The 25,690-nt window shown below is 42.0% G+C and overlaps 2 protein-coding genes across 7 annotated transcripts in view; one reads left to right on the forward strand and one right to left on the reverse strand.

Annotated features, from left to right (window-relative positions):
- The window catches only part of LOC107648964 (zinc finger protein 345-like), a 146,932-nt gene that overhangs the window by 70,537 nt on the left and 50,705 nt on the right, over positions 1 to 25,690 (forward strand). The gene's annotated exons all lie outside the window — the stretch shown is intronic.
- The window catches only part of LOC100618301 (zinc finger protein 570-like), a 44,019-nt gene continuing 25,821 nt past the window's right edge, over positions 7,493 to 25,690 (reverse strand). For both annotated transcript variants that reach the window (XM_016422702.2, XM_056825610.1), the window contains exons 4-6: positions 10,356 to 24,644; positions 9,733 to 9,852; positions 7,493 to 9,251 (exon numbers count right to left, since the gene is read on the reverse strand). In XM_016422702.2, the coding sequence (XP_016278188.2) occupies positions 23,383 to 24,644 (1,262 nt within the window). In that variant the 3' untranslated portion in view covers positions 7,493 to 9,251; positions 9,733 to 9,852; positions 10,356 to 23,382. The remainder of the gene's footprint in view (positions 9,252 to 9,732; positions 9,853 to 10,355; positions 24,645 to 25,690) is intronic.

Here is a 25,690-nt window from a genome sequence, read left to right on the forward strand (position 1 = left end):
GCAAAAATTGGAAAATGAGGGGATGCCCTTCAATTGGAGAATGGCTGAACAAATTATGGTGTCTGTTGGTGATGGAATACTATTGCGCTAAAAGGAATAATAAAGTGGAGGAATTCCATGGAGACTGGAATAACCTCCAGGAAGTGATGCAGAGTGAGAGGAGCAGAACCAGGAGAACATTGTACACACAGACTGATACACTGTGGTTCAATCGAAGGTAATGGACTTCTCCATTAATGGCTTTACAATGTCCCTGAACAATCTACAGGGATCTATGAGAAAAAAACAAACTATCCTCAAGCAGAGGTCAAACTGTGGGAGTAAAAACACCAAGGAAAAGCAACTGTTTGACTACAGGGGTTGAGGGGATATGATTGAGGAGAGATGCTAAATGAGCACCCTAATGCAAATACCAACAAGGAAATAGGTTCGGAGCAAGGACACATGTGAAACCTAGTAGAATCGCGCATTGGCTAGGGGAGGGGTGGTGGGAGGAGGAGGGGAGGAAAAGAAAATTATCTATGTTTCCAATGAATAATGTATGAAAATGACTAAATAAAATAATGTTTAAAAAAATAAAATTCTCAGATCTTTAATACTTAGGACAAAGAATATTTTTTAAATTTAGAAAAATCATTCTTCCTTGACAAAAGGTCAATTTAAATACAGATTAAGAGGATAGCACCAAGCTAATTGAGAAAATATGGGACATAGGAGATTATAGGTTTTCCAGAAACAAAACAGTTTTTGAAATTTAAGGGGGGGAGAACAGCTTTTTCATGATTAAGTATGCTCTTTTACCAACTTTGCTGTCAGCACTTGATGCTGTCTATGGAGGATTCAGCAGCACAAGTAGTGTTTACACTAGGATCTGTACTATATTATTGATATAGCATCTGCACATTTGTGTTAGTATTTGGAGATTTTTAATTTGTTCTTTTTCTAGTTTTTTTTTTAATGGCATGCCCAATTTGTTTATCTTTTTTCCTCTATTTTATTGATAGAATCATTTAGAGATATAAATCCCACCCTCATTACTGCTTTGACTATATCCCATAAGTTTTGATATTACCTCCTCCTTGTATTTTGTTTTATGAAATCATTGATTTGTTTTCATAATTTGTTCACTGACCTACCAATGTTGAAGAATTAGTTGTTTAGTTTCCAATAAATTTCTAATGTCTTTCCATTAACTTATTGACCATACTTTTTTATTACATTCTGATTTGAAAAGCTCTTAATATTTCTGACTTTTTTTGAATTTCATTGTGAAGTTTTATGACCTGGTACATGGTTAATTTTTCTTATGTTCCATGTACTGCTGAAAAGAAGGTATATTTCTTTTTCACTCAATTCAATTTTCACAAGTTATCTATTAAATGTAACTTTTCTACAATTTGATCCACTTCCTTTACTCCTTTCTTGTTTATTTTTTTGTTATATTTATCTAGTTGTGATAGGGGAAGGCTGAGGTCCCCCACCAGCATAGTTTTATTGCCAATATCCTCCTTATCTTCAAGTAGTATTTTAAAAATCTAGAGGATACACCATTTGGTGCATATGTGTTAAATGGCAATATAGCCTCATTGTCTATACTGCTTTTCATCAAGATGTGATTACTATCTTCATCTCTTTTAATCAGATCTATTTTTACTTTAGTTTTGTCTTGAAATCATAATTGCTACTCCTGCTTTTTTTCTTTTAGTTTAAGCTCAATAGATTCTGTTCTATCCCCTTATTTTATTCTCTATATATCTACTTTTATACAAATGTGTTTCTTGTAAAAAAAACATATCATAGGATTCAGATTTTTAATCTACTCTATTTGCTTGTTTTATGGGTGAGTTCATCTCATTTACAATCACAATCATAATTATCATCTGTATTCCATTTCATCCTGTTTTCCTCTTTTAATCCTACACTTTCCCCTTTCACTGTCCCTCCATTTTTAATTTTTAATCACTCCCCCCATTCTACCTTGTAAACCTTAAAATTTTTTAGACTTATAAATGTTGGAAATTTCACCATTGGGAAATTTCATACTTGAAAAATTTCCTACGGATAGTCTATTGGAATGTGAACCCACTTGGCATGGGAGGGTCCTTCTCTTCCCTACTTAAGATTACTTTAGGACAGAAACCTTTTGCTGAACAATGGAAAGGGCTTTGACCTATGCTTAAGCATAGAACAGGAAGTTCTTTGAGTCATGATTGATTTTAGAATTGATACAATAGAGATACTTGGAATGACAGAACCAGGTCTTGGAACTTACAATCTCCATCCTACTCAGTCCTAACAGGATTTAGGCAGGGCTGCAGCATAGATCAAAATTTAATTATTTGAGAATATGACCTTCAACAGACATGTGCAAAGCCAGAGACCTCTGGGCGGTCCTGGGTTAAGCTAGAGCCACCATTGGCACAGGGAAGACATGGACAGTGATTGGTAGATGTGAGAACTGAGGGGAGGGAACTGAGATGGTTTCCTTAAAGAGATCGGGGTCTGAGGACTGGGGGGGTGGTTCAAGAGGTTTTGCTCTGAGAGGTTGCTCTGAGAGGAGGGCTTGCTCTGAAGGAGGCTGGAGGTGGAGGCCCCTGAGATTGTTTCTCCATTTTGGTCACATGAGTGATAGGGACTGATCTCTTTTCTTTGCCTCAGCTATCTAAGGGCTTGGGCCTTTTGGCCCAGCCTAAACAGAGGGGGTATTTAAGCCCTATTCCCTTCTCTCCCCTTTCTCTCTCTCTCTCTCTCTCTAATACCTTTCTTCCTCCTGTTTGTAATTAAAAACTCCATAAAAGGTTGACTTCTGACTTGAGTTTTCATTTAGGAATTACATAGCTGAATTCCTTGGTGACCTAAATTAATATATATCAGTCTTTTAAAGTGATTTCCTTGTCACAACCTCCCTTATATTATTCCCCTCCCTCTACCACCTTTCTTATTCTTCTATTTCTCTATACCATATGAAATAATCTTATAATCTATAAGATTCTATACCCCAGTGAGTCTGACTGTTATTCCCTCTCTAATCAAATTCTCATGAGAACAAGTTTTACTGATTGCCTGTCACCACCCCCACAGTTCCCTCCACTATAATAGGTTTTCTTCCCATTACTCTTTATTTGATGTAGTAATCGTGTTACTTGTCTCATCCTTTTTCTTTCAGTGTGTGAATTTTAAAACTATTCCACCCTAATCAGACCATTCTTTAGAAGATCTGATTTAGCTATTTCCTGATCAATAACAAAGGAGATACTTGAAATAACAGAATCAGGTCTTGGAAACTCCACATTCTCCACCCAACTCAGGTTTAACAAGATTTTGACAGGTCTGCATCAAACTCAAGATTTAATTATCTGAGGAGATGGCCTTCAACAGACATGTGCAAAAAAAAAGAACAGACCGCTGGGCTGTCCTAAATCAAGTTAAGTCCTCATTGGTACAGATGAGATGCAGAAAAGTGATGTAAAAACATCCATATAAGGCACGTGAGTTTCTGCCTCTTTCTCTTTCTCTGGAGAGGCAAACCTGGCTGGCAGCGTGCTAGGAGTTCTGACATCTTGGGAGTGGTGGCAGTTATTGTCTGGGTTTTGGCTGTGAGTTTTGTCCTTGACCTTGATTAAGGTTCAGGCAATTCAGCTAAGCCCCTTTTGGAGTTCAGGTTGAGTTCCTCCTTCACCCTTTCCTTCTCCCTTCTTCTTAAAATCGTCTCTACAATATCAATTAAATCACCATAAAATTTGGCAACTGACTTGGGTATTTTATTATTTGGGATTTCCCTTGGTGACCACTTAAATTTAGATTTTTTTCAGTCTCAACCATAATTTCACCCTTTACAAATGCTATCCTCTTTTTCACCACTTGATTTTTTTTTTTGCATTTTCTCTAAACAGTTTAGTACCACACTCTGTCTTTGTATAATCCTTCTAAATATTATGATAAAGATAGCAATTTTAAAAGTTACAAATATCACCTTTCCACTAGGCAATTCAACCTCATTTGACTCCTGTGAATTTTCTCTTTCTTATTTATCTTCTTATGATTCTCTTGAATTTTGTATCAGGACATGAACTTTCTGTTTTGGTCTTTCTATCAAGAATGCTTGGGGGGTGGGGGGGGCAGCTAGGTAGCTCAGTGGATTGAGAGGCAGGCCCAGAGATGGGAGGTCCTGGCTTCAAATCTGACCTCAGACACTTCTTAGCTGTGTGATCCTGGGCAAGTCACATAACCCCCATTACCTAGCCCTTACCACTCTTCTGCCTTGGAACCATTGATTCCAAGATGGAAGGTAAGGGCTAAAAAAAAAAAGAATGCTCCTACTAAATAACCATATTTTCTCCATGAAATAATACAGGTATTCTTGATGGGTAGATGATTCCAGGTTATAAACCCAGTTTCCGTGCCTTAGAGAATATCATTCCAAGCATTCTGATCCTTTAATGTAGGATGTAATCAACACTGGGGCTCCATATTTGAATTATTTCTTTCTGGCTTAGTGCAGTACTTTCTCCTTAGCATGGAAGTTCTTAAATTTGGTTATACTGTTCCTGGGAGGTGTCATTTGGGAATTTATTATAGGAGGTGATCTATGTATTCTTTCCATTTCTCTTTTAACCTATGATTCAAGAATATCAAGGAAGTTTTCTATGATAATTGCTTGTAATATGACATCTAGGCCTTTTGGGGGGGGGGTAATCTAATGAATCTTAGATTGTCTTCCCTGAATCTATTTTCCAAGTCAGGTATTTTTTTTCTTTTTTTTAAAAAGCATTACCTTTTTTCTTAGAATCAGTATTAATTCTAAGGCAGAAGAATGGTAAGGGCCAGGCAATGAGTTAAGTGACTTGCCCAGGGTCACTCAGCTAGGAAGTACCCGAGGCCAGATTTGAACCCAGGATCTCCCATTTCTGGGTTGACTCTTAATCCACTGAGCCACCTTGATGCCCCCCCTCCCTTTTTTCTTGTTTTTTTTTTTCAGTGATATATTTCATATTTATGTCTATTTTGAAATTCTTTTTATTTTACTCTCTCATGAAATCATTCGCTTCTATAGTCCCAATTTGAATTAAAAAAAAAAGATATTCTTCTATGACTTTTTGATCCTCCTTTTCCATTTGGTCCATTTTACTTTTCTGGGAACACTTTTGTACACTGGATTTTTTTACCCTCTTATTTGAGTTGGTCAATTGTTACTCTTTAGAAAACTCTTCATTGGATTTTTGTGCATCTTTTGCCACTTGACCAATTTTGCTATTTCAGCTTTTTTTTCTTTTCCCCATTTTTCTTTCACTTCTTTCATTTGATTTTGAAAAATCAATTTACTTTTTGAACTCTTGTAGCACTTGAGACCAATTCCTATTATTATTTAAAGTATTGCACTGGCTATTTTTGTATCCCAATCCCTTCCTGAATCAGTGCCTTACTTTTCTTTTTCTCCTTAGACATTTTCAATGGTTAGATGTTTCTTTTGCTGTTTGGCATTCCCAGACATTTTTTTAAACTTTTATTTCTATCTCAAAGTTAGGCTCTGTTCTCAGGGTAGATTAGGGCTCTCTATTAAACTTCAGTTTTTCCTTGCTGGTCCCCTCAGCTGTACTTCTAGTTTTCTGCAAGGTTTATTTCTTCCAAAGTGGTATCGTGATCTGTGGACTAGACACTCTAAAAGCTGATGACTGAGTCTCCTCTAGGGACAGATGATAGCTTGCAGGGCTCAGAAAACTGGGAGCTATTTTGCTCTGGGATTAGGGCTTCACCATAGGTTTGAACTGGCAACTTTGGGGCCTCACTACAGCCTTGTGCCAGGCCTTTGAATTTCATGGGGAGGGTGTGGGATACACTAATAATGTAGGCTAAAGGAGGGTCCCTGAGTCTCAAAAGTTGGCTTGTGACCATGTTTCAAACCCGGAGCAGTATGTGAGGGATGGATTGTTTGCATTTCTCTGAGCAGTTTTACTTCTAGGTCCCTCTGTCCTCTAAAATAGACCCTTTCTGACTAATTTTCAAGTTGTTTTCCTCAAGAGAGCCACCTAACTCTTACCCATGTTCATTCTGTGACTAATGATTTAGAAGCATTGTTTTAAGGTTGCTTTGTGATTCTTAGGGCAGTTCCAGCTTTTGTTACTGCTAAGCTGCCTTCTTGGCTACTACTTCCCCATTAACACTTAAAAATAAAAAATCCTTTCTAATGACCGGCATAAAGGACTGCCTTAGCAAGTAGAGGGTTCCCTTCAATGCCCATTTTCAAGGAAAAGCTGCCTGAGTATAAACAGAGAATTTGTGCATAAAATTCAGGTCTAATAAGAGGCTAGACTAGATGACTTCTGAGATGAGCTTCAGAAATGTAAATCTGTAACATTGGTTTACGTTTTCACCCGAAGCTATCTAAAACAGAGAAGAAACAATTCAGGAGGAAGAAAGCAAAGTCCCAGCTTCCCATCATGTAAATCAAAGATTTTTTTTTGTTTCTGAAAAGCAAGTAGGAGGAGGAAACAGGGCAGAGATGAGCACTTTTGCTTTTTTAATCACTGACAAAGGCTCAAAATCCTGTACATTTGGTTTGGAATGAAGACATTTCCTTAATGGGAGATTCAGAGTTAAGAGAGGAAGTGGTCCTTACCCAAAGAGTGCAGATTCCAGGCATTCTCCAGCATGACCTCCCTGTACAGCTCTTTCTGAGAATGGTCCAAGAGGCGCCACTCCTCCTGGGTGAAGTCCACAGTCACATCTTTGAGTGTTATTGACCCCTAAACCAGCAAAAGTCACGAGATATAGAGCTGAAACTTCAGACTCCAACTAGCACAACCCTCATCAAATAACTGGAGAAAACACAAAGGATTTATCCAAACGCCTAACTTTGAGGAGTGTCAGAGCCAGCACTGGAGACCTGTCATTCAGAGCCCAATGGGATACTGACAAAGGCATTTTGTGTCTGAAGGGAGAATCATGGTGTGAGAGTCAAACCTGGAGAAGTGACTTACTTTGAATTGCCTTTCCTTATGGAATCAGGGAGCTGGGAAGTGCTCTCTGAGTGAGGTGGGAGATTCTAGGAGGAGAAAGAGGTGATCTGAAATTCCTCCTCATCTCCAGTGTCAGAATTCATCTGGTAACACTTTTTTGAAGGGTTTCTGAGAAAGTAGCATGTACCCTTGGGGGGAATATCACCAGTAATTAATACAGAGAAAATAAAGAAAAAGTCCCTCCCCTTGAGATCTCAGATGCATAAATAACCACTGAGGAAGGAGATTTAGGAGACCTCAACTCCTCCCTCATTACTTCATTCCAGGAGAAGCCAGTCCTCGTCCATACAAGGAAAGTGTCAGTCCAAGCTTCCCCCAGCCTTGTGGTTGGCCCAGCACACTCTCAAGAGTGTGTTGAGATTCACCAAGACTTGCCAGTCCTGCCCTTAATCCTTTGAGCTTAACATAAGAAAGGAGGTGCCCTTAGATTCATAACATGGTGTGCACGGAACAGCAAATCTGGAACTCTAACCGTAGCCAAGTTAAAGAGAAATTTATTCCACAAAAATACCACAATCCAACCTTAATTTTCAGAAACAGTTCATTTACGAGAAACAAAGGATGGAAGCCTTGCCCTGTAACTATGGAAACCTGGGGTCAAGGGTCAAGAAGTGAAGAGGCTGACTGAGGAATAAGGGACAAGGCAGTGGCCAGATCAGACAATCACACGCCTCTTGGCAGGGCTCTCCTACTTTCCCATGTGCTCTATGGAAAACACAGGGTATACTTGGGATTGGAAACTCTTCCATTTCACCCCTTCCTGACCCACTTCCTATTTTCCATCATGGAATGCCACGTGGACATCCAGGGGAGGAATAGCCTGAGGAAAGGCTGAGAGTTTCCAAGCATGGGGAGACACAATTCCTCAGAACCTCATTACATTCTAGAAACCTGAAACCCCACAGGGGACATTCCACTGTCCTCTACAATCATCTGAGGGCTTATTCCACACCCTGCAATAGCTTTTTCCATCCCCATGACTACACTATATGTAACATCCTTTGATAGACACCTTTATGTCAACATTCTTTGGGCCAGAACCAGCATTTCCTCTCCCACAACAGGAGCAGGGCAGAGAGCAGCCCCTGCAGCCTGGTCTGGGACGCAGAATTGCTCCTGACACGCCTGACGGACATCAGAGTTCAGGCAGGAAAGATAAAGCTGGGCGCAAAGGGCAGAGCCAGAAGCAGAAGGCAGGAGGGTGTCAGGCCTGAAGGAAAGCAGAGAAACCTGGGCTCCGAGAAGGACGCAGACACCTCAGTCCCAAGGAAGGCAGAAGCTGCTTGTTCAGAACTTGTCTACTCTGGCTGGTTCCTGGTGGCCCCCAGTGCCCCACCTGCCCTGCCTCTGACAGCCCGAGATCTGGGCTGTCCTCCAGTGGCGCCCAAGGCCAGGACCTCCAGACTCTGCCCCAAACTCTGCCCTCTGCAATGTCACTGGCACCAGAGTGAGCCCTCCTCAGCCTAGACTCCTCCTAGGCACCTAACGCACCCCGGGGCTGGGCAGCCACCTGCAAGGCTGGTCCCCCCCCCCCCTCCCCCCCCCCCCCCCCCCCCCCCGCCCAGCAGCTTCCCTCTCCCCTTATTCCCTTCCCTACTCTGAATGCAGCGACCGGGGACTTCCTTGTTCCTGGCCGTGCATCTTCCCGGCCTTCACTACTGTCCCCCCAGCCTCTGCGCCTGAGGATTCCTCCAGGTCTGGGCGAAAGTCTCTACAAGGCCTCCATGGACCCGCCCTCTGTCTGACGTCCTCCAACGGATCTCGTACACAGTGAGAGGAAAGTCCTTTCAGTGCCTTTACATTAGTGATCAGGAACCAGTCATTCTACCGAGTGTGTCTGTCAAGAGTGGAATAAAGGCTGCAGCGCTGGAAGGGGTGGAGGTTGGTGCATTAGAATGTCAGCAGCTTCAGGTCTGTGTCGCTGTCCGGGAACGCAGAGCACAGAGACGGCCTGAGGAGGCCACACAGCCTCGGCTGGTCAGGACCCTTCGCAGGTTTCTGCCCACGAGAGGCTCCTCTGCACGACTCAGTCCATTCTCTTCTCTGACCTCGGGCTGAACTTTGCACTCTGTATCACGTGTTCCAAACCCTCCTGCCCAAACCCCTCTGCGGTTCTTACCATTCTGGTTGTCTGTGAGCAGCTCTCCAGAATAGGCTCCAGGCTGGGGGAGGGGCCGCCTCCAGCTTTCACTAACACAATGACAAGTCTGGATCTTCCGCTCAGAGTTCCTTAGTCTGTCAATGTGAGGAGATTAAGGAAAGGATTCAGGATTCTGAGATCCCGCAGGAAGAAGTCTGGGGGTGCTCAGCACCTTTACTCTTAGGGGGCCCTTTTCTGACTCCTCACGAAAGATCCCCCTTTGGGCTAAGGTGGCCGGCCTCACCCGCTCCCCCCCAGCCCAGCCCCCCCCCTGGCGCCCCTGTGCCCAGCTCGGTGCCAGCCCTGCCAGGCTCTTCCTCCTGGGGCTGGGCGACCCCCGTGGGAAGGCGTCACACGGGGGTGGATGAAGGAATGGCAGCGCCTGGGCCCGTCTGCCTGGATCCTGGGCGGCTCCCGAGGCCGGGGAGACCCCAGAACCCGGTGAATGGGGGACAGCCAGGGCGGACCCCGGAGCTCCCTGAGCACAAACAGTGACGGCGCCCCTGGAGGCCTGGCAGAGACCCAGCTCTGAGCTCTGCTGGAGTCCAGCCTGGCCTGGGGAGGGGCCGCACTCACCTGGGAGGGGGGCCTCGGGGTCACGGGGGCCATTCCTCTGGCTGCGGGCTCTCTGCGGGGCCACCCTGGGGTGCTTCAGGAGGTGGCAGCCCCGAGGGGGGAGACGTCCTCGGTGGGCGCCTGGGGGGAGGAGAGAGGGAGAGGGCTCAGGGGGGCTCCCAGGGCTTCCCTGGCCTGGGGGGGGGGGGGGGGAGAACAGACAGCTTCAGGCTGGGAAGGACCATGGACTGGCCAGGAAGAAGCCCCGCCCCCCTCCGGGGCCATTCAGAAGCTGCACGGGCTGGATTGGGGGAGACTGAACAGGGGGGTTACTGGGGAATGGCGAGGGGGCATCGGGTGGGGGCGGGGAGAGCGGGCTGGCATTTCCTCAGGGCTCCTTGCCTGGCATGTGGGCGCGGGCAGCCCCGCTGCCCTCTGACAGGCTCCGGAGGGCGGCTTCTCCCCTTTTCGGATGTGAAAGTCACTTCCCGAGAAGGGCCCGGCCCGGCCCCGCCCCCTCCTGTGACTGCCTCCTGGCTCCCGGGGCGGCCCAGCCGACAGACAGCCCCTCCCCCCAGCGCTGCAATTAGGGCCAGCACACAGCCCGGCCCGCCTCTCCCGCCAACACTCGCAGGCTCACTAACCCGAAATGGGTCCTCCGAGGTCTTCCCGCTCCCCAGGAGTTAGGGAAAGCCTCAGCTGCCAGAGCGGGGGCCCCCCAATCCTCCCCCTCGCACGCCGCAAAGGCCCGAGAAGCCCAGCGGAGGACCGGCCCACCTAAGATTCCCAGCATGCCTAGAGAACAGGTATTGTGGGAAGTGGAGTCCGCCCTGGGGGCGGGCCAAAGACTTGCATGATGTCATCACAGCGGTCTTCTGGGAAATGGAGTCCGGCTGCTTGGATCCCTGGAGCTAGAGGCCTCCTGGGGGAGGGACTATAAAGGAACTGCAGCTGTCTGCCCCAACCCCCATTTCCCCTTCCAGCCCTGCCCTGATGCTTTCTTTTAAACCCTCTCCTTCCACCTTAGGATGAACCCTGGGCATTGGCTCTAAGGCAGAAGAGGGGGCAGGGCTAGGCCTGGGGATCAAGTGACTTGCCCAGGGTCACACAGCTAGGAAGTGTCTGAGGTCACATTTGAACCCAGGACCTCCCGTCTCTGGACCTGACTCCACTGAACTGCCCAGCTGCTACTTTCCACTGGAGGCTGCCTCAGACTAGAGTCTGGCATACAGCAGGTGCCTAATAAATGCCTACTGATTGACTGATCAGGGAATGGATCCATCCTCCCCAGGACCTGAGGAGGGGATGCTAGGATCCCCCTTCTGACAGAGAAGGAAACTGAGGCACAGGGCAGCCACTGACCCTCCAGGGCCTAGGCTCAAAGCTCTCCTCCCAGAGCTTCCCCTCCTCCAGAGATCTCTCTGAACTTCCTGCTACTCCTTCTGCTCTGGGGGTGCCCCAGGGGCAACCCTCTCCCTAGAGGAGAAATCGAGCCGGAGCTGCCCTCCTGGGCCTGGAACCCCCAAGATCTGAGCTCAAACCTGGCCTCAGACACGGCCCAGCTTGGGGAGCCTGGCCAAGGCCCTTCCCAGCCTTTGCCTCAGTTTCCCCCATGGTGAGATCCAGACAGTAAGAGCCTGAGCCGGGGCTGGGGGGAAGCTGGTCCAGAGAGGATGGGGGAGGGGGGGACAGAGCTGCTTCCTGGGGTCTCCTGGGCCTCTGGGCGCTAAAGCCTGAGGCCTAAAAAATCAACTAAGAAACTAACGGAAATAAGTAACAACTTTAGCAAAGTTGCCGGTTACAAAATAAAGCCAGTGGGATTGTCAGCCTTTCTCTATATGCCCAACAAAGCCCAGGAACAAGAGCTAGAAGGAGAAACACCATTTAAAACCATCGCAGACAGTCTAGGATATAGAACAATCTGGGAGCCAAGCAAACCCAGTTACAAAACATTTTTCACACAGACACGATCAGAGCTCAACAACAGGAAAAACCGTTGCTCATGGATGGGCCGAGCTAACGTCCTGCCCAAACCAATCGACCTGTTCAGTGTCACCGTTGAAACTACCAGCTAGAAAAAATCATCACAGAACTTGTCTGGGAGAACAAAAGATCAAGAAGGTCCAGGAAATCAATGAAAGGCAGTGAGGGGTCACGGCAGAGCGATGGCGATGGCGGATCAAAGAGGGGATTTATTGGAAAGCCGTCATCTTCCAGACAAGCCGGCACTGGCGAGGACACAGAATGACCGACCCAGGGAGCAGAGGAGTCAGAGACCTTCGTCATCAAGCGTTTGCTCAACCCAAAGATCCAGCTTTTCCGTTAAGAATCCACTATTGGACAAAAACTGCTGGCAAAAGCAGAGCACAGCATGGCAGAAGAGCTCCCGGCCCATGTCGAGAGGGAGTCCCAAAGGGTATCTGACTGCCACATACAAGGCGATGCTCTAAGGAACTTCAGGGACGCAGAATGGCCTACCGGTCAGATCTGTGCAGAAGGGAAGAACTGATGACCAAATGAGGGAGAACATTCTGAGGTGTAAAATGGATCATTAATCAACATCAGCAAGATTAGAAGGGAAACAGTAAATGGGGGGGAAGGTTTTATACCAAATTTCTCGGATAAAGGGCTCATTCCTCAAATAGAGAAAGAACAAAGTCAAATTCATGTGAATACAAGCCATTCCCCAAATGACAAATGGTTAAAGAATATGAATAGGTAGTTTTCAGGTGAAGAAATCCAATAATGATCCACATCTATTTTCTGCCAGACTACTTTCCAATGTTTCCGCCATTTTGAAATGGTTAGTAAGTCCTGGCCTAGTAGTGGAGGTTTGGGGATTGATTGAACATGAGATCCTAATATTCATTTTCTTTTCCATATTCCACTCCTGATCCCTTTAATTTCTCAAGATCTTTATTTCTAAAGAGGGCTTTCTAGGAGCTTCAGACTTGTGGCCTTCTTCCTGGAATACTGGATGAGGCTATGGGAAAGATACATGTGAATATACTCCTAAGAGAACACAGAATTAGAGTTGGAATGGACCATGGAAGCCACTGAGTCCAACCTCTTCACTTTAGAGATGAATAAACTGAGGCACAGAGAGGTTATTCCTCCTTTCGAGTTTAGAGAGCTAAGGGGCATCTGAGTCAGGATTTGAATTGGTTTCCTTGGTTGCAAATGAAGAGCTCAAACCTATAACAACCAAGTCTTCACTTACTTGTTCTAAATATCCATTGGAATCCAAAGGAAAGTGACTCGACTGTCCTTAGGTTTTAGCCTATTGACTTTATCAGGATATTTGTGAGCAGAAGAAAGGTCATTGTAAAATAAACTAATATTTTACTGAATGATTGAAGAAATTATATGTGAATGCCGTGAAATATTGAGGAAGAATGACAAACAGGATTTCAGAGAAAAAATTATTTATCATTGTCGTATTTTATGCACATTATGAAATTTGGGATGTTTAATGATGTTTCCTCTCTAGGAAGACCGAATGAGTCTGGGCTGCAGCAAGAGCTCTTTCCTGTGAATCAGACACCTCAAGTGTGGCTTCCAGCATGACTTCTCCAATGTATAGTCCAGTAGGAAGCTGAGGTGAAGCCTTCGCTCTGGCCAGTGCTCGTAGAGCTTTCGCTGCACTAAGAATATTTTCTCTACTGAGCACACTCCTCCTTTCCTCCCTCATTTGATATTTTATTTTTTCCAATTTATTTTAAAAAACATTTGAGTCTTGAATTTTCTCCCTGTCGCCAAGTGATGGTAAACAATCTTATACAGATTTTACATGTGCAATCATGTGAAGCATAAAATGCTAGATGTCCCTGCCGGGTAAAGATCCGGCTTGATAGTGAGTAGAGATCACAGGGCTAAATGTCTGCAGATTCTCCGGTTGAATCCAAGACTCACAATTGACATTGGCAGGTGTTTAAAGGCAAAAAGATGAATTTTCAGAGGTTTGGGAGACTTATAGGGAGTCATTCTTTTTAAAATATTTTTAAATTTTTTTCTATAGTTACATGATTCATGTTTTCTCCCTCCCCTCACAACTCCCCCCTCCCAGACTGACAAGAAATTTCACTGGGTTATACACACACACACACACACACACACACACACACACACACACACACACACACACACTTAATCACTTGAACCCATTTCCACATTATTCATTTTTCAAAAAGAATAATCCTTTAAAACCAAAACTCCAAGCCACATACCCATAGAAACAAGTGATAAATCAATCACATGGTTCCTTCTATTTCCACTCCCACAGTTCTTTCTCCAGATGTGGACAGCATTCTTTCTCATAACTCCCCCAAAACAGTCCTGGATCATTGTATTGAAATTAATAGCAAAGTCAATTACCTTTGCTCATCCCATAATGTTTCTGTTTCCATATACAATGATCTCCAGGTTCCGCATTTTTCATTCATGGAAATCTTTCCAGTGGGTATAGAAATCCACAGATTCATCATTCTTGATAGCACAAGAATTTTCCATGACTATCATATACCACAACTTGTTCAGCCACTCTAGGGAGCCATTCTTGTTGCAACTTATAGGTCATGGGGTGGTCAGAACACTTCTGACCTGGGCTTCTTTTCAGGTCATCTTTGACAAAGTACATTCCAACCCCCATGAGCCCTCTCTGGGCACCTGGCCTTCGCTCTGCATCTCTTCATAGAAGTCTTTCCATGTTTTTCTGGAATCATCCTGTTTTCATTTTATATGGCACAATCGTATACTGTTACAAGCTTCTATCTCGTTTAGCCATTCTCCAATTGATGGACTTCTGTTTCCAATTCTTTGCCAACATGAAAAAAGCTACTAAAATTGTTTTGGTACAGGTATATCTCTCCTCCCCTCCCCCTTTTGAATCTCTTTGGGATATAGATGTGTAGTGGTATTACTGGTGTGAAGATTGGATTTGGCTTTCCTGATTGTAACCATGAAGGAATTTAGCTCATCCTTGATTGTGAAGATTAAATTGTAATCCCCTGTATATTTTTAGATTTTAATCCCCAAAGTGTTAACTCAGTATTTAAAGTAGATCTACCTGTTTTAACTACAAAAAGGTGTTAACTAATTACAAAAGGTGAACTAACCAAAAAAGGTGTTAACTAATCAGAAAAGGTATAACTAACTAAAAAAGGTATGAACAGCCATTTCATACACTGAGTGGGCAGTCCTGGAGAGGAGCATCTGCTGTGATTGGTAGATGTAAAATTTAGGGGAGGTGACACAAGAGAAAAAGGTCTTTAAATAGAGGAAACAGAGACACACAAGGGAAATCAAGAATATAGAAGAGTCACGTGGAGGAGACAGGAAGACAGATACTCAGACTTGGAATAAAGACACTTGGTTGTGGAACTGGACCCCTGGAGGAGCTCGTGCAGGAGACCTCAGACTGCTTCCCTTTTAGATGGTCACCATGGTGAGTGAAAGGCTGACCTAGTTTCCTTGCCTTTCTGGAGGTGTGAACCTCCAAGAAAGGCCCATCCTCTTGAGACTTCTTTTCCCCTAACTGGAGCTTAAAATTTCTACCTGGCTCAGAGAAAGGGGGAGCTTTCTCTCTTTCTCTCTCTCCCCTTTTATCACTTCCTTAATATCTTTCCCTCTATTAAAAAATAAACTACCATAATTCCATTTTACTTTAGTAATTCATTTTGGGACTTAGAAATTAAATCCCTGGCAACCACCAATTTAAATATTAAGTCCAACCAATGAAAATTTAACACTGGTCAAAGGTCATAGTTTTATGACTCTTTGGGTATGGTTCCAGATTTCTCTCTAGAATTGTTACATCAGTTCAGAGTTTCACCACCAGTGAATTAGTCTCAATTTTTGCATACCCTCTTCTAAACTTGTCATTTTCCTCTTTTGGTTATAATAACCAATCTAACAGGTGTAAGGTACTGCTATCTCAGAGGCATTTCAATTTTCATTTCTCTAATCAATCATGGTTTGGGGCATCTTTTCATATGATTATGGAGAATTTTAATTTCTTCATCAAGAACTGCCTGTTTATATAATTTGACCATTTATAAATTGGGGAATGAGTTGTAATTTTATAAATGAGTCTATTCTCTTTATCTTTGTGAAATGAGACACTTGGTATAAAATTTTCCCCCATATTTTTTGTTTCCCTTCTAATCTTGGTTGCATAGATTTTATTTATACAACCTCTTTTTAATTTAATGCAATCAGATTTATCTCTTTCAATTTTTGTCATATTCTCTTTGTCTTCTTTGGTCACAAATTCTTCTGTAATCATAAGTCTGGCAGCTATTCTATTCAGCATTTCCCTAATTTATTTACGACATCACTCTCCATTTCGAGATCAAGTATCTATTTTTACTTTTGTATTGGTATATAATATTAGATGTTGGCCTATGCCTAGTTTCTGCCATATTATTTCCTACTTTCCCCAGAAGTTTTAATTAAATAATGAATTTTTCCTCCAAAAGCTTGAATCTTTGGGTTTACCAAACACTTAGGTTACTATGAAAATAATTTTGCCTCCAAAATTGGTGGGGAAGTGACCAAAAAAGAAGTCTGTGATTGATTTTTTAAATCTGAAAATCACAAACTTAAAACAAAACAAGTATCTTAAAAAAACCCATAAAATAGGGGGGGAAAAGGCATGGTACATGAAACAAGTTTTAATATGCCAAGTTTGATTTCTTTTTTTTAGTAATAAAGCATTCATCATAGTACTCTCAAAGCTCTTCCCATTCCTTTGGGTGGATTGTGTTCATTATTGTTTAATTACTTGAGTCATGTCCAATTATTGTGACCCCACTTGGGATTTTCTAAAGAGGTCTACCATTTCCTTCTCTAGCTCATTTCACAGATGAGGAAAAGAGGCAAGCAGAATTAAGTGTCTTACCTAGAGTCACACAGCAAATAAATTTCTGAGACTAAATTTGAACTTATGAAAATCAGTCTTCCTGACTTTAGGCCCAGTACTCTAACCACTGCATAATTAAATGCCCTAATAGTTTTATTATCCATTAATTTCCTTCCTGATTATTATGGCTTAGAGAGTGGGAGGGAGGAATTCTATTCCTAGTCTCCCTCATGCTGCTATCAAGGCCTAACCAAAGTTGAAAAAAAATCAGCAAATAAAATATTTGTAGGAAAATGACAGACAAGGAAAAAAAATTCTCACACTATCCAGTTCCCAAAGTGTACTTTTCATTCTACATCTGGTGTCCTCCTCTCTGTCATGAGGCAGATTACATAGATCCAGATAAGTCCCTAGTATACCGGTGAATCATTAAAATAATAAGAAGTGTGGCATCTTTCCAAATTGTTTGCCTTCACAATGTGACTTATCATTTACTTGATGAAATCTGCATTAGTTCATAAAGCACTTCACAGATGTTACTGAAACTGTGTTTTAGGAGATAGACGTTTTTTTCATAACATCCATATACCACAATTTCAGTTGTTGCTCCATGTGGGACATCCCTCACTTACCAGTTCATTGATGAGACAAAAGGAGATGGTACCAACTTTTTTGTAAAGTTGATTTCCGCCCCCCCCCCTTTCTTCAAGGGAATATGACTGCTGCTTTTATCACTGAGTCAGAGAACAGCTATTTTCATGATTTGGGGGTGATGTCTGTGAAAGAGAATTCTTTATTGTCTATCTTGAGTTAACACTAAGTAAGTACCCCTATTTAGTAACTCAGTAGACCAAAAACAGAATTAACTCTCCTTTGTCTACTTTTAAATTGAATCAACAAAAGATTGAATACCCTATTTAGTACTGAGAAGCTAGCAAGATACTTAGAAAATTCACACCCTAAGCTTTGAATCTTTTTGATCAGAACTTAAGCTTCAGAAGGTGAGAAGTTGATCCCAGACACTGCCTCCTGGGCAGTACTAGACAATTTGGGAACTGTGATTGGTCCTTGTGAAACAGGTCAGAGACAAGAAGTCACCATAAAAGCAAGTCCCAAACTCCTTCAGAGCAGATTGTCTTTGAGAAGATAGTCTGAAGAGATTATCTTCTAGAGATAGTCTTCTGACTGGGGAGAATCTTCAAGGGAGTTTTGCTGGAGACTTTGGCTTGGATCATGGGCTTTGAGCTTGGCTTCAACTTAGATACTGTCTCCTGGACTACTTCATTGGGTGAGTGAAAGTTTAACTCCTTTCCTAGTTTCTTAAGAGACTAGCTTCCATCTTGGATGAGGCTGTGTGGTTACTCACTACCAGTCTTCCTGGTTGAGAACTAATTAATCTCTACCTGGACTAAGCCGACCTGGAGTAAACATTTAAGTTGATAGATAACCTTTCTAACCTCTTTACATCTCTCTACTTTATTGTTTCCTCTCCATTTTGTAAATATTTGTAAATAAATTTCTGACTTGAAATATAATATTGTCAACTACCTAATTTAATAAAAATTATTGTCCAACCATTAAATTTAACCCTTACATATCACAGTTTCACTACCAGTTAGTTACTAAAAATGTCTAATTTCCCCAAACTCTTCCAACATTGATTTTCCTCCATCATTTTTGTCAGCTGCATGGGGACAAGATGGAGCCCAGAGCCAACTTAGTTGGCTATTATCTAGTATTGATTCCTAACACTTTTGTTTAAGCTTGTTTTTTTTTTAATTGCATTTATATTCTCCCTGACTGATCTTCCTTTTTCAAGGTGAAAAAGAAAAAAACTTATTTTTTACTCATGTACTAGTTGGCAATTTGCATTTCTCCCTTTGAAAGCTGCCTTTTCATACGCACCTTTCTGGATCACATCTCCAACACCAAGATTTCTCCCCACAGACATATCACTGACAACAGGTGCCATTTTGGCTGCACCCCAAATCTTGAGGTGTCATATGTAGAGGTTCCTGAGACATCATCAGTCAAACCTCAGGATCCCCCGACTTGTTCTTCCTCCTCACATTCTCTAATTCCCCTTTGTCATGCAATCCCCTCTTTGGCTCCAGTGTATATAAGCTTGATCCCCCTGCCCCTGCAGGGAGTTTCCCACCTTCACTCTGCCTCCCCACCATTTAATCCTTTTTCTTAATGACATTACTCTTAGAACATCTCTCAAATAGAATAACATTTCTAAGATTTGTTGTGAGTCACCCATTCTTGGGCTGAGTAAGCCTTGCCACACCCAGCTGGGAATCCTCTCACAACAGGTAGATGCCCTGGTTTGGAAATGGGGAAAGTGAGGCAGAGAAGAAGTGACTTCCCAGGGTCGCACAGACACTTAAGTGTTTCAGGGGCAATGCTACCTCACAGCCTCCTGATTCCATGCATATTTCCCTTCCTGTGGTCTCAGACCCATTCTTGCTATTGCAACAGCTGTTGACCCTCAGTGTGTGTGAACAAAACAATGAAATCTTAGTGAAAGCATATTAAATTATCCAAGCTTGTCCCCTGCCTGCTACAACTGTGGCAATAATAAGTGGCAGAGACAGGATTTGAACCAGGGACTGATGAGTCCAAGCCCAGTGGGCTTGCTTCCTGTTGTACCATGCTTGTTCCCAAACATATAACACTCATGTGCCAGTGGCTCTGTGTGTGTGTGTGTGTGTGGACTCAGGTTATCTCCTGTGTTCATTGAGTTTCCCCTGAAAGGGATGTTGGATGTCACCTGGGCTAACCCCTTTGTTTCACAGAACACACTGAGGCCCAGAAAAGATAGACACATGCCAAGGCCAGAATTTGAACCCAGGTGCTCTGAATGAATCTCTCATGGGGAACAGAAGAAAGATGAATGGCTGACCTTCAGGATGACCAGCCGCCTCCTTTCTTCTCTCAGCACAGGACATCAGAGGGGATCTTGGTTCAGCTATTTCCTATGTGACTGAGGATCTAAACACAGGAGGTTGGGAGTGTGAGGGCTGAGAGAGGTGGGAAGGAGGAAGCAGATGGTAAAGGATGGGAAGGGGGCTGGGCCTTTTCTACATAGAAATTATTTAGGAAATTCTTCCTCGTGCCCAGGACAGAGCTAAGGAAAATACAAACAGCCTGGAGAACATCAACACCAAAGTAAAGACATTCCCTGTGCTCAGCAGCTGAACTTCCACAGGAGAAGAGCAAACACTGAGGGGGCTTTTACTTGGAAAAGTTCCTAATCTTGAGAGGGGGGCCTCAGGGCACAGACTGACATCCCTCGTTCAGATACAGGAATAGAGAGGTTTGTTCTTAGTTGTTGTGGGCTGAACTGGAGAAGAGGAAGGCCTGGGACACAAAACTCAGCACTGTGCTTAGTCGCCTTTCATTCCATCAGCCAATAGTGCACCATGATAAGTGTAACTCCACGAAACAAAAATCTGCGATAAGTGAACTGCAACACAGCGAGGGATGACTGTACTTCCATAAACAACGTGGAATGTGATTGTTAAAGGAGGCTCAGCTCAAGCTATGAAGAGGACAGGTAAAATCTCCATATACTAAACTTCATGTGGCTGCTCTGTAAAGTTGCAGCTGGAAATATTTGGCTCCTGAAGCTGGGGGGAAGTTAAATGTGAAGCTGCTTCCCTGAAGAGCCGGTGGGTGTAGGAGTGGATGAAATGGACACAAAAGATACGATCAGGACTTCGGATGGGGACAAAAATGGATGCAGTTCTTTGAAAGGAAATACAGTATTGCTAAAATGAGATCTTGTCTTTCTTCTAAAGAGCTACAGTTTTGAGGAGAGGAAGAGCTACAATGCTGGGAAATAGAATTCTGCCAGGTTGTATAATTTGCTAGCCAGGAGATTTCACCTGTCTAAAGGGGAATATGGAAATATCAGCACCCCAAAGCCTTAACAGCCTACTTGGTTTACGACAAACTGTATAAATGTTAATACTTGTTATTGTAAAATTTGGCAAACCCTTGTAAAGATATGCTGGAGAAAAGCAGTTTCTCTTACAAGCTGGATGTTGCTAGATTATAAACAACAATTTTAAAGGTGAAAAAAAGTTTGAAAAAAATCATAAATTTGATCAGCCCTGGTGATGATGTGTTTAAATTATATCAAATACTGCTTCATGCATTTTAATTCTAATTTCAGTTATAAATCTAATTCTGAAATATTGTTTCATTCTGAAGTTATTTCGCTATTCTTTTTGGAAATAATAAAACAATCTATTTGATTATTGTAAAATTATAATGAAATTATGTTGATTGTAACGTTATGATCTATAATAATTAGCCATGATCTATTAAAATATGACAATATAATACAATGTGTAATATTGTCTCATTTAACAGTGTATGATAGTGATAATGTTAAAACCCAGCAAATATTTAATTGGCTATATTTGAAAGGAGAAAATTGAAGAGATCTGCTTCAATCTCCTTGTTTCCTTGTGAGTTATAGGAAGAAGTGAAATTCTTATCTCCGTTTCCATTATAATGACTCTGTGATTAGAAGGAAAGTAATTATCAGAGGGAGGAGCAATTAGGACTTTGTTCATCTTATAGACATGTTTTATTGTGTAGCACTCAGATTTTAACCAATAAAGAATACGAGGCTATTTCACCAAGGATATTATGGTATCTCAATGGGAGTATGAAATTTCCATAAGCAAAAAACTGTGTCTTCTTAACCACTGTCCCCAGGAAAAAGGGTGCCTTGCCTCTTGCTTATGAAAGGAGTTGTGTCCTGTTTCTCTTTAGCCTGACAGCTCAACTGTAGGATGTTCTCTGAGTCCTCATCGGTTGATATTTTAAATGACCTAAAATCCTCCCTCATTACTTCATCAGAAGGGTTGTTGGACTTCTGCACAGCCCCAGAAATCAGCCAACTGCAACATGAGTCAGAGTGCTTGGATAGAATGGCCTGAACAGTAGCCATCAGGTTCCCAACCCTTCCACATCTTCCCCATGCATTCTTATTTTGTTTCTTTGGTAAAGAACTATACGTGCCAGCAAAAAACAGGAAACTAGTAAGTGCCAATTAACTACAGAATGGCTAAAAAAACTGTAATAGATGAATGCCAATAAACCGTGAGGAAGAATGACAAGCACTACAATTTCAGAGAAGAAGTCCTATCCTTGTAGTATTTTGTAAACAGTATGGAATTTGGGGTTTAATGAGGGCTCCTCTGTGGGACATCTATGAAGTTTGTGCTACAGCGAAATGCCCTTCCTGGTGAATTAGAGACACTGAATCTTATCTTCTGCCTAAGGTATCCAGTGTATCGTAAAGTATGAGCTCAAGTTGAAGTCTTTCTGTAATCAGTCCCTTTATACCTTCTGTTCACTACTGATCATACAACTCTACTCTTTCATCATTTCATATTTTATTTTTGACACTTATGTGTAAAAACAATATCTAACATTTAAAAAAAATTTTGAGACTTACATTTTCTCCCCCATGTCCAAGAGATGTTAAGAAATCTTACATAGATTTTGCTAATGGAATCATATTAAAACATTTTTCCATCATGATCCTTCTGTAGAACTATACCCAAACAAACAAAACAAAAATTTAAGAAGTGAAAAAATTTATCTTTGGTCTGGATTCAGATTCCATCAGTTCTTTCTCTGGAAACAGATGAAATTTTTTATTGATTACCTTGGGATTATTTTTTATCTTTGTATTGCTGAGAATTGCTCGATTCACGGTAGTTTTGCATACAATATTGCTATCACAATGTGCAATGTTCTCCTGTTGTTGCTAAATTCAATCTGCATCAGATTCCAAGTCTTTCCAGGTTTTTCTGAGGTACTCCTTCTCCTCATTAATTATAAAACAATAGTATTCCATTATAATCATATGCTGCCATTTCCCAATTCATGAGCTTCCTCTTACTTTCCAAATCTTTCATCTCCCCAAAAAGAGCAACTTTAAGTGATTTATATATATATATACACACTTTTGGTTTCTTAATGCCCTTTTGACATAGTTCCAAATTGCTCTCTCCAGAATGGTTGAATCAGTTCACAACTACCCCCATAGTTCATTAGTATCTCAATTTCCTACATCGCATCCAACTTTTGCCTTTCTCCTTTTCTGTCATCATCGCCAATCTAATAGATGTGGGGTGGTCCCTCAGACTTATTACAATTCACATTTCTCTAAATAATAGTGATCCTCCTGAGGAAAACACATACAACTTGAGCGCAATTGTTAGATTTTTCTGTACTATGAATCCTATGATAAGAAGTAAGAGATATGATCTCTGGATGAAAGTCTTCCCACAGGGAATTCATCTGGAACTGGTCTGTTCAGAAGGCATTTTCTCAAACTGAACAAGCTCTGGACTCTCCATTTCAATGTCTTTTTTCATTCATGGCAGTAATAAAATTTCTATCCAAAGGGAATTCTCATTTGGAATAAGAGATAGTTGTTGTCTGAAGGCCTTATCCCATTCATCATATTCCTAAAGTTTCTTGCTAGTGTGGATCTTCTTATGTCAAATAAGCTAAGAGTGCCAACTATAAGATCAGTCGCACTCATGAGGTTTCTCTCCAGTGAAGATTTTTTGACAGGAAGCAACTGTGGACCTTTATATGAAAGCGGAACCAAACAAATGACATTGATACAGTTTTGCTCCAATGTGGATGATCTGATGCTTAGCAAAATTACTCCTCACCCTGAAAACCTTTCCATAATGTTTATATTCATACTGTCTCTCCCTCCAGTGTGGACTGACAAATGTGCTGCAATAGCCTCGCTAAGTGAAAATGTTTCCACATCATTTTATACATGAGGTCTTTCCAGTATGGACTTTCTGATGTGCAGCAAGAGAGCCCCTCTGAGTGAAAGCCTTTCCACATTGTTTACATTCAAAAGGTTTCTCTCCAGTATGGATTCTCTGATGTACAGCAAGAGAATCCCTCCGTGTGAAAGCTCTTCCACAGTGTTTACATTCATAAGGTTTCTCTCCAGTGTGGATTTTCTGATGTGCAGCAAGAGAGCCCTTCCATTTAAAAGCCTTTCCACATGGTTTACATGCATAAGGTTTCTCTCCAGTGTGGATTCTCTGATGTGTAGCAAGAGAGCCTCTCTGTGTGAAAACTTTTCCACACTGTTTACATTCATAAGGTTTCTCTCCAGTGTGGATTCTCTGATGTGTAGTAAGAGAGCCCCTTTCTGTGAAAGCCTTTCCACAATGTTTACATTCAAAAGGTTTCTCTCCAGTGTGGATTCTCTGATGTTTAGCAAGATGGCCCCTCTGTGTGAAAGCCTTTCCACATTGTTTACATTCATAAGGTTTCTCACCACTGTGGATTCTCTGATGTTTAGCAAGATGGCCCCTCTGTGTGAAAGCCTTTCCACATGGTTTACATTCATAAGGTTTCTCACCACTGTGGATTCTCTGATGTTTAGCAAGATGGCTCCTCTGTGTGAAAGTCTTCCCACACTTTTTACATTCATAAGGTTTCTCTCCAGTGTGGACTGTCTGATGTCTAGAAAGACTTCCCCTCACTGTGAAACCCTTTCCACAATGTTTGCAGTCATAAAGTTTCTTTCCACAGTGCATTATTTGATGTGCAGCAAGGTCAGAGTTCTGACTAGTTTTGCCACCTTTATTATTCACAGAAACCATGTCTACAGGTTTACTTTTTGGATGTCTAATGAGGTCTAAACTCCAGCCCAAAGCCATTCTCCCTAGCTTACCTTGATACGTAGGCCTTTTAGGAGGTGTTTTGGGTGACTGAATAAGTCCTATTTCATCAGGAAAGCATTTGCTATATTCACTATCCTGACAACAGTCATTTCCTGAGGTCAATTTCATATACTGATTTAAGACTGAATATTGGGTGAATTTATCTGCAGTTTCATCAATTTCACAGTCATTCTTTAAATTTTTTTTAATATTGATATTAGAGTCAATGATTTTTCCCAAAATGAAGTAATGAGGACTCCCATTCATGCATCTCTGAGGGCCACATCCTTCCACAAAAAGGCTAAGCTTTGTAGTTATCTCCTTCACTTCAAAAGTAGTCTCAGCCTCTGAAGAAAACAAATAATGATATAAACACAGAAGGAGAACACACACAAACACAGAAATAGAAGTTCCTTCCCCTGACAGTAGAAAGTAATCTGATTTTTATTCTATTTTCCCAGAATATAAAGAGTTTTAAAACTTAAGCAGAACCAGTCTTTGATAATACTATTTGCTCATATCTGTGGGATGAATGATTTTAGAAATATTTTCACATATAACAATAATGAAATCTCAAAATAAACCTGTGACACAAGCAGACCAAGATTCTCAACATACTTTGCAACTCATGTCATGAATAAAGAATGGAGGAATGACCTGAACAATTTCTTTGTAGATAGACTACAACTCAAATCCTGTGCCTGAGCATGCTTTGTCCACAGTATTGGGATAGTCTTTCTCCATTGCCCTTTCTAGCTTTCTGAAAAAGGCACTTGTTATTCTTATAATTTTGTGAATCTCAGGTAACTTTCCAGATATTCTGTTCACATCATTTTAGATGCACTACCACATGGTCATTCTTTTTTTTTTCTTAAACCCTTACCTTCTGTCTTGGAGTCAATACTGTGTATTGGCTCCAAGGCAGAAGAGTGGTAAGGGCTAGGCAATGGGGGTCAAGTGACTTGCCCAGGGTCACACAGCTAGGAAGTGGCTGAGGCTGGATTTGAACCTAGGACCTCCCGTCTCTAGGCCTGGCTCTCAATCCATTGAGCTACCCAGCTGCCCCCATCCACATGGTCATTCTTGATAAATTTTATATGGTAAGCTGAGAAACAACTTCACTCATTTTAACTCTTATGCAGAAATTCTGAAAGTGGAATATAAGTTTTCTTCTTTTCTCTACAGACACAAAGATATTATGCCATTTAATGTAGACATACTAAATATTCATCTTATTTCATGATCTACCATATATTATGTCTCATACTCTATACTAAGTCCATCATCCACCTCTCAGGAAATGAACAGAATGATTCAGCATTGGCCTTCCAGTCCCCAAGTTTAGCACTGCCTTCACTATAAGAGATAAAGGTTTCTAGGGATAACTGCCCTT

This window comes from Monodelphis domestica, chromosome 4 (genome assembly GCF_027887165.1).
Source record: "Monodelphis domestica isolate mMonDom1 chromosome 4, mMonDom1.pri, whole genome shotgun sequence".
Lineage (NCBI taxonomy): Eukaryota > Metazoa > Chordata > Mammalia > Didelphimorphia > Didelphidae > Monodelphis > Monodelphis domestica.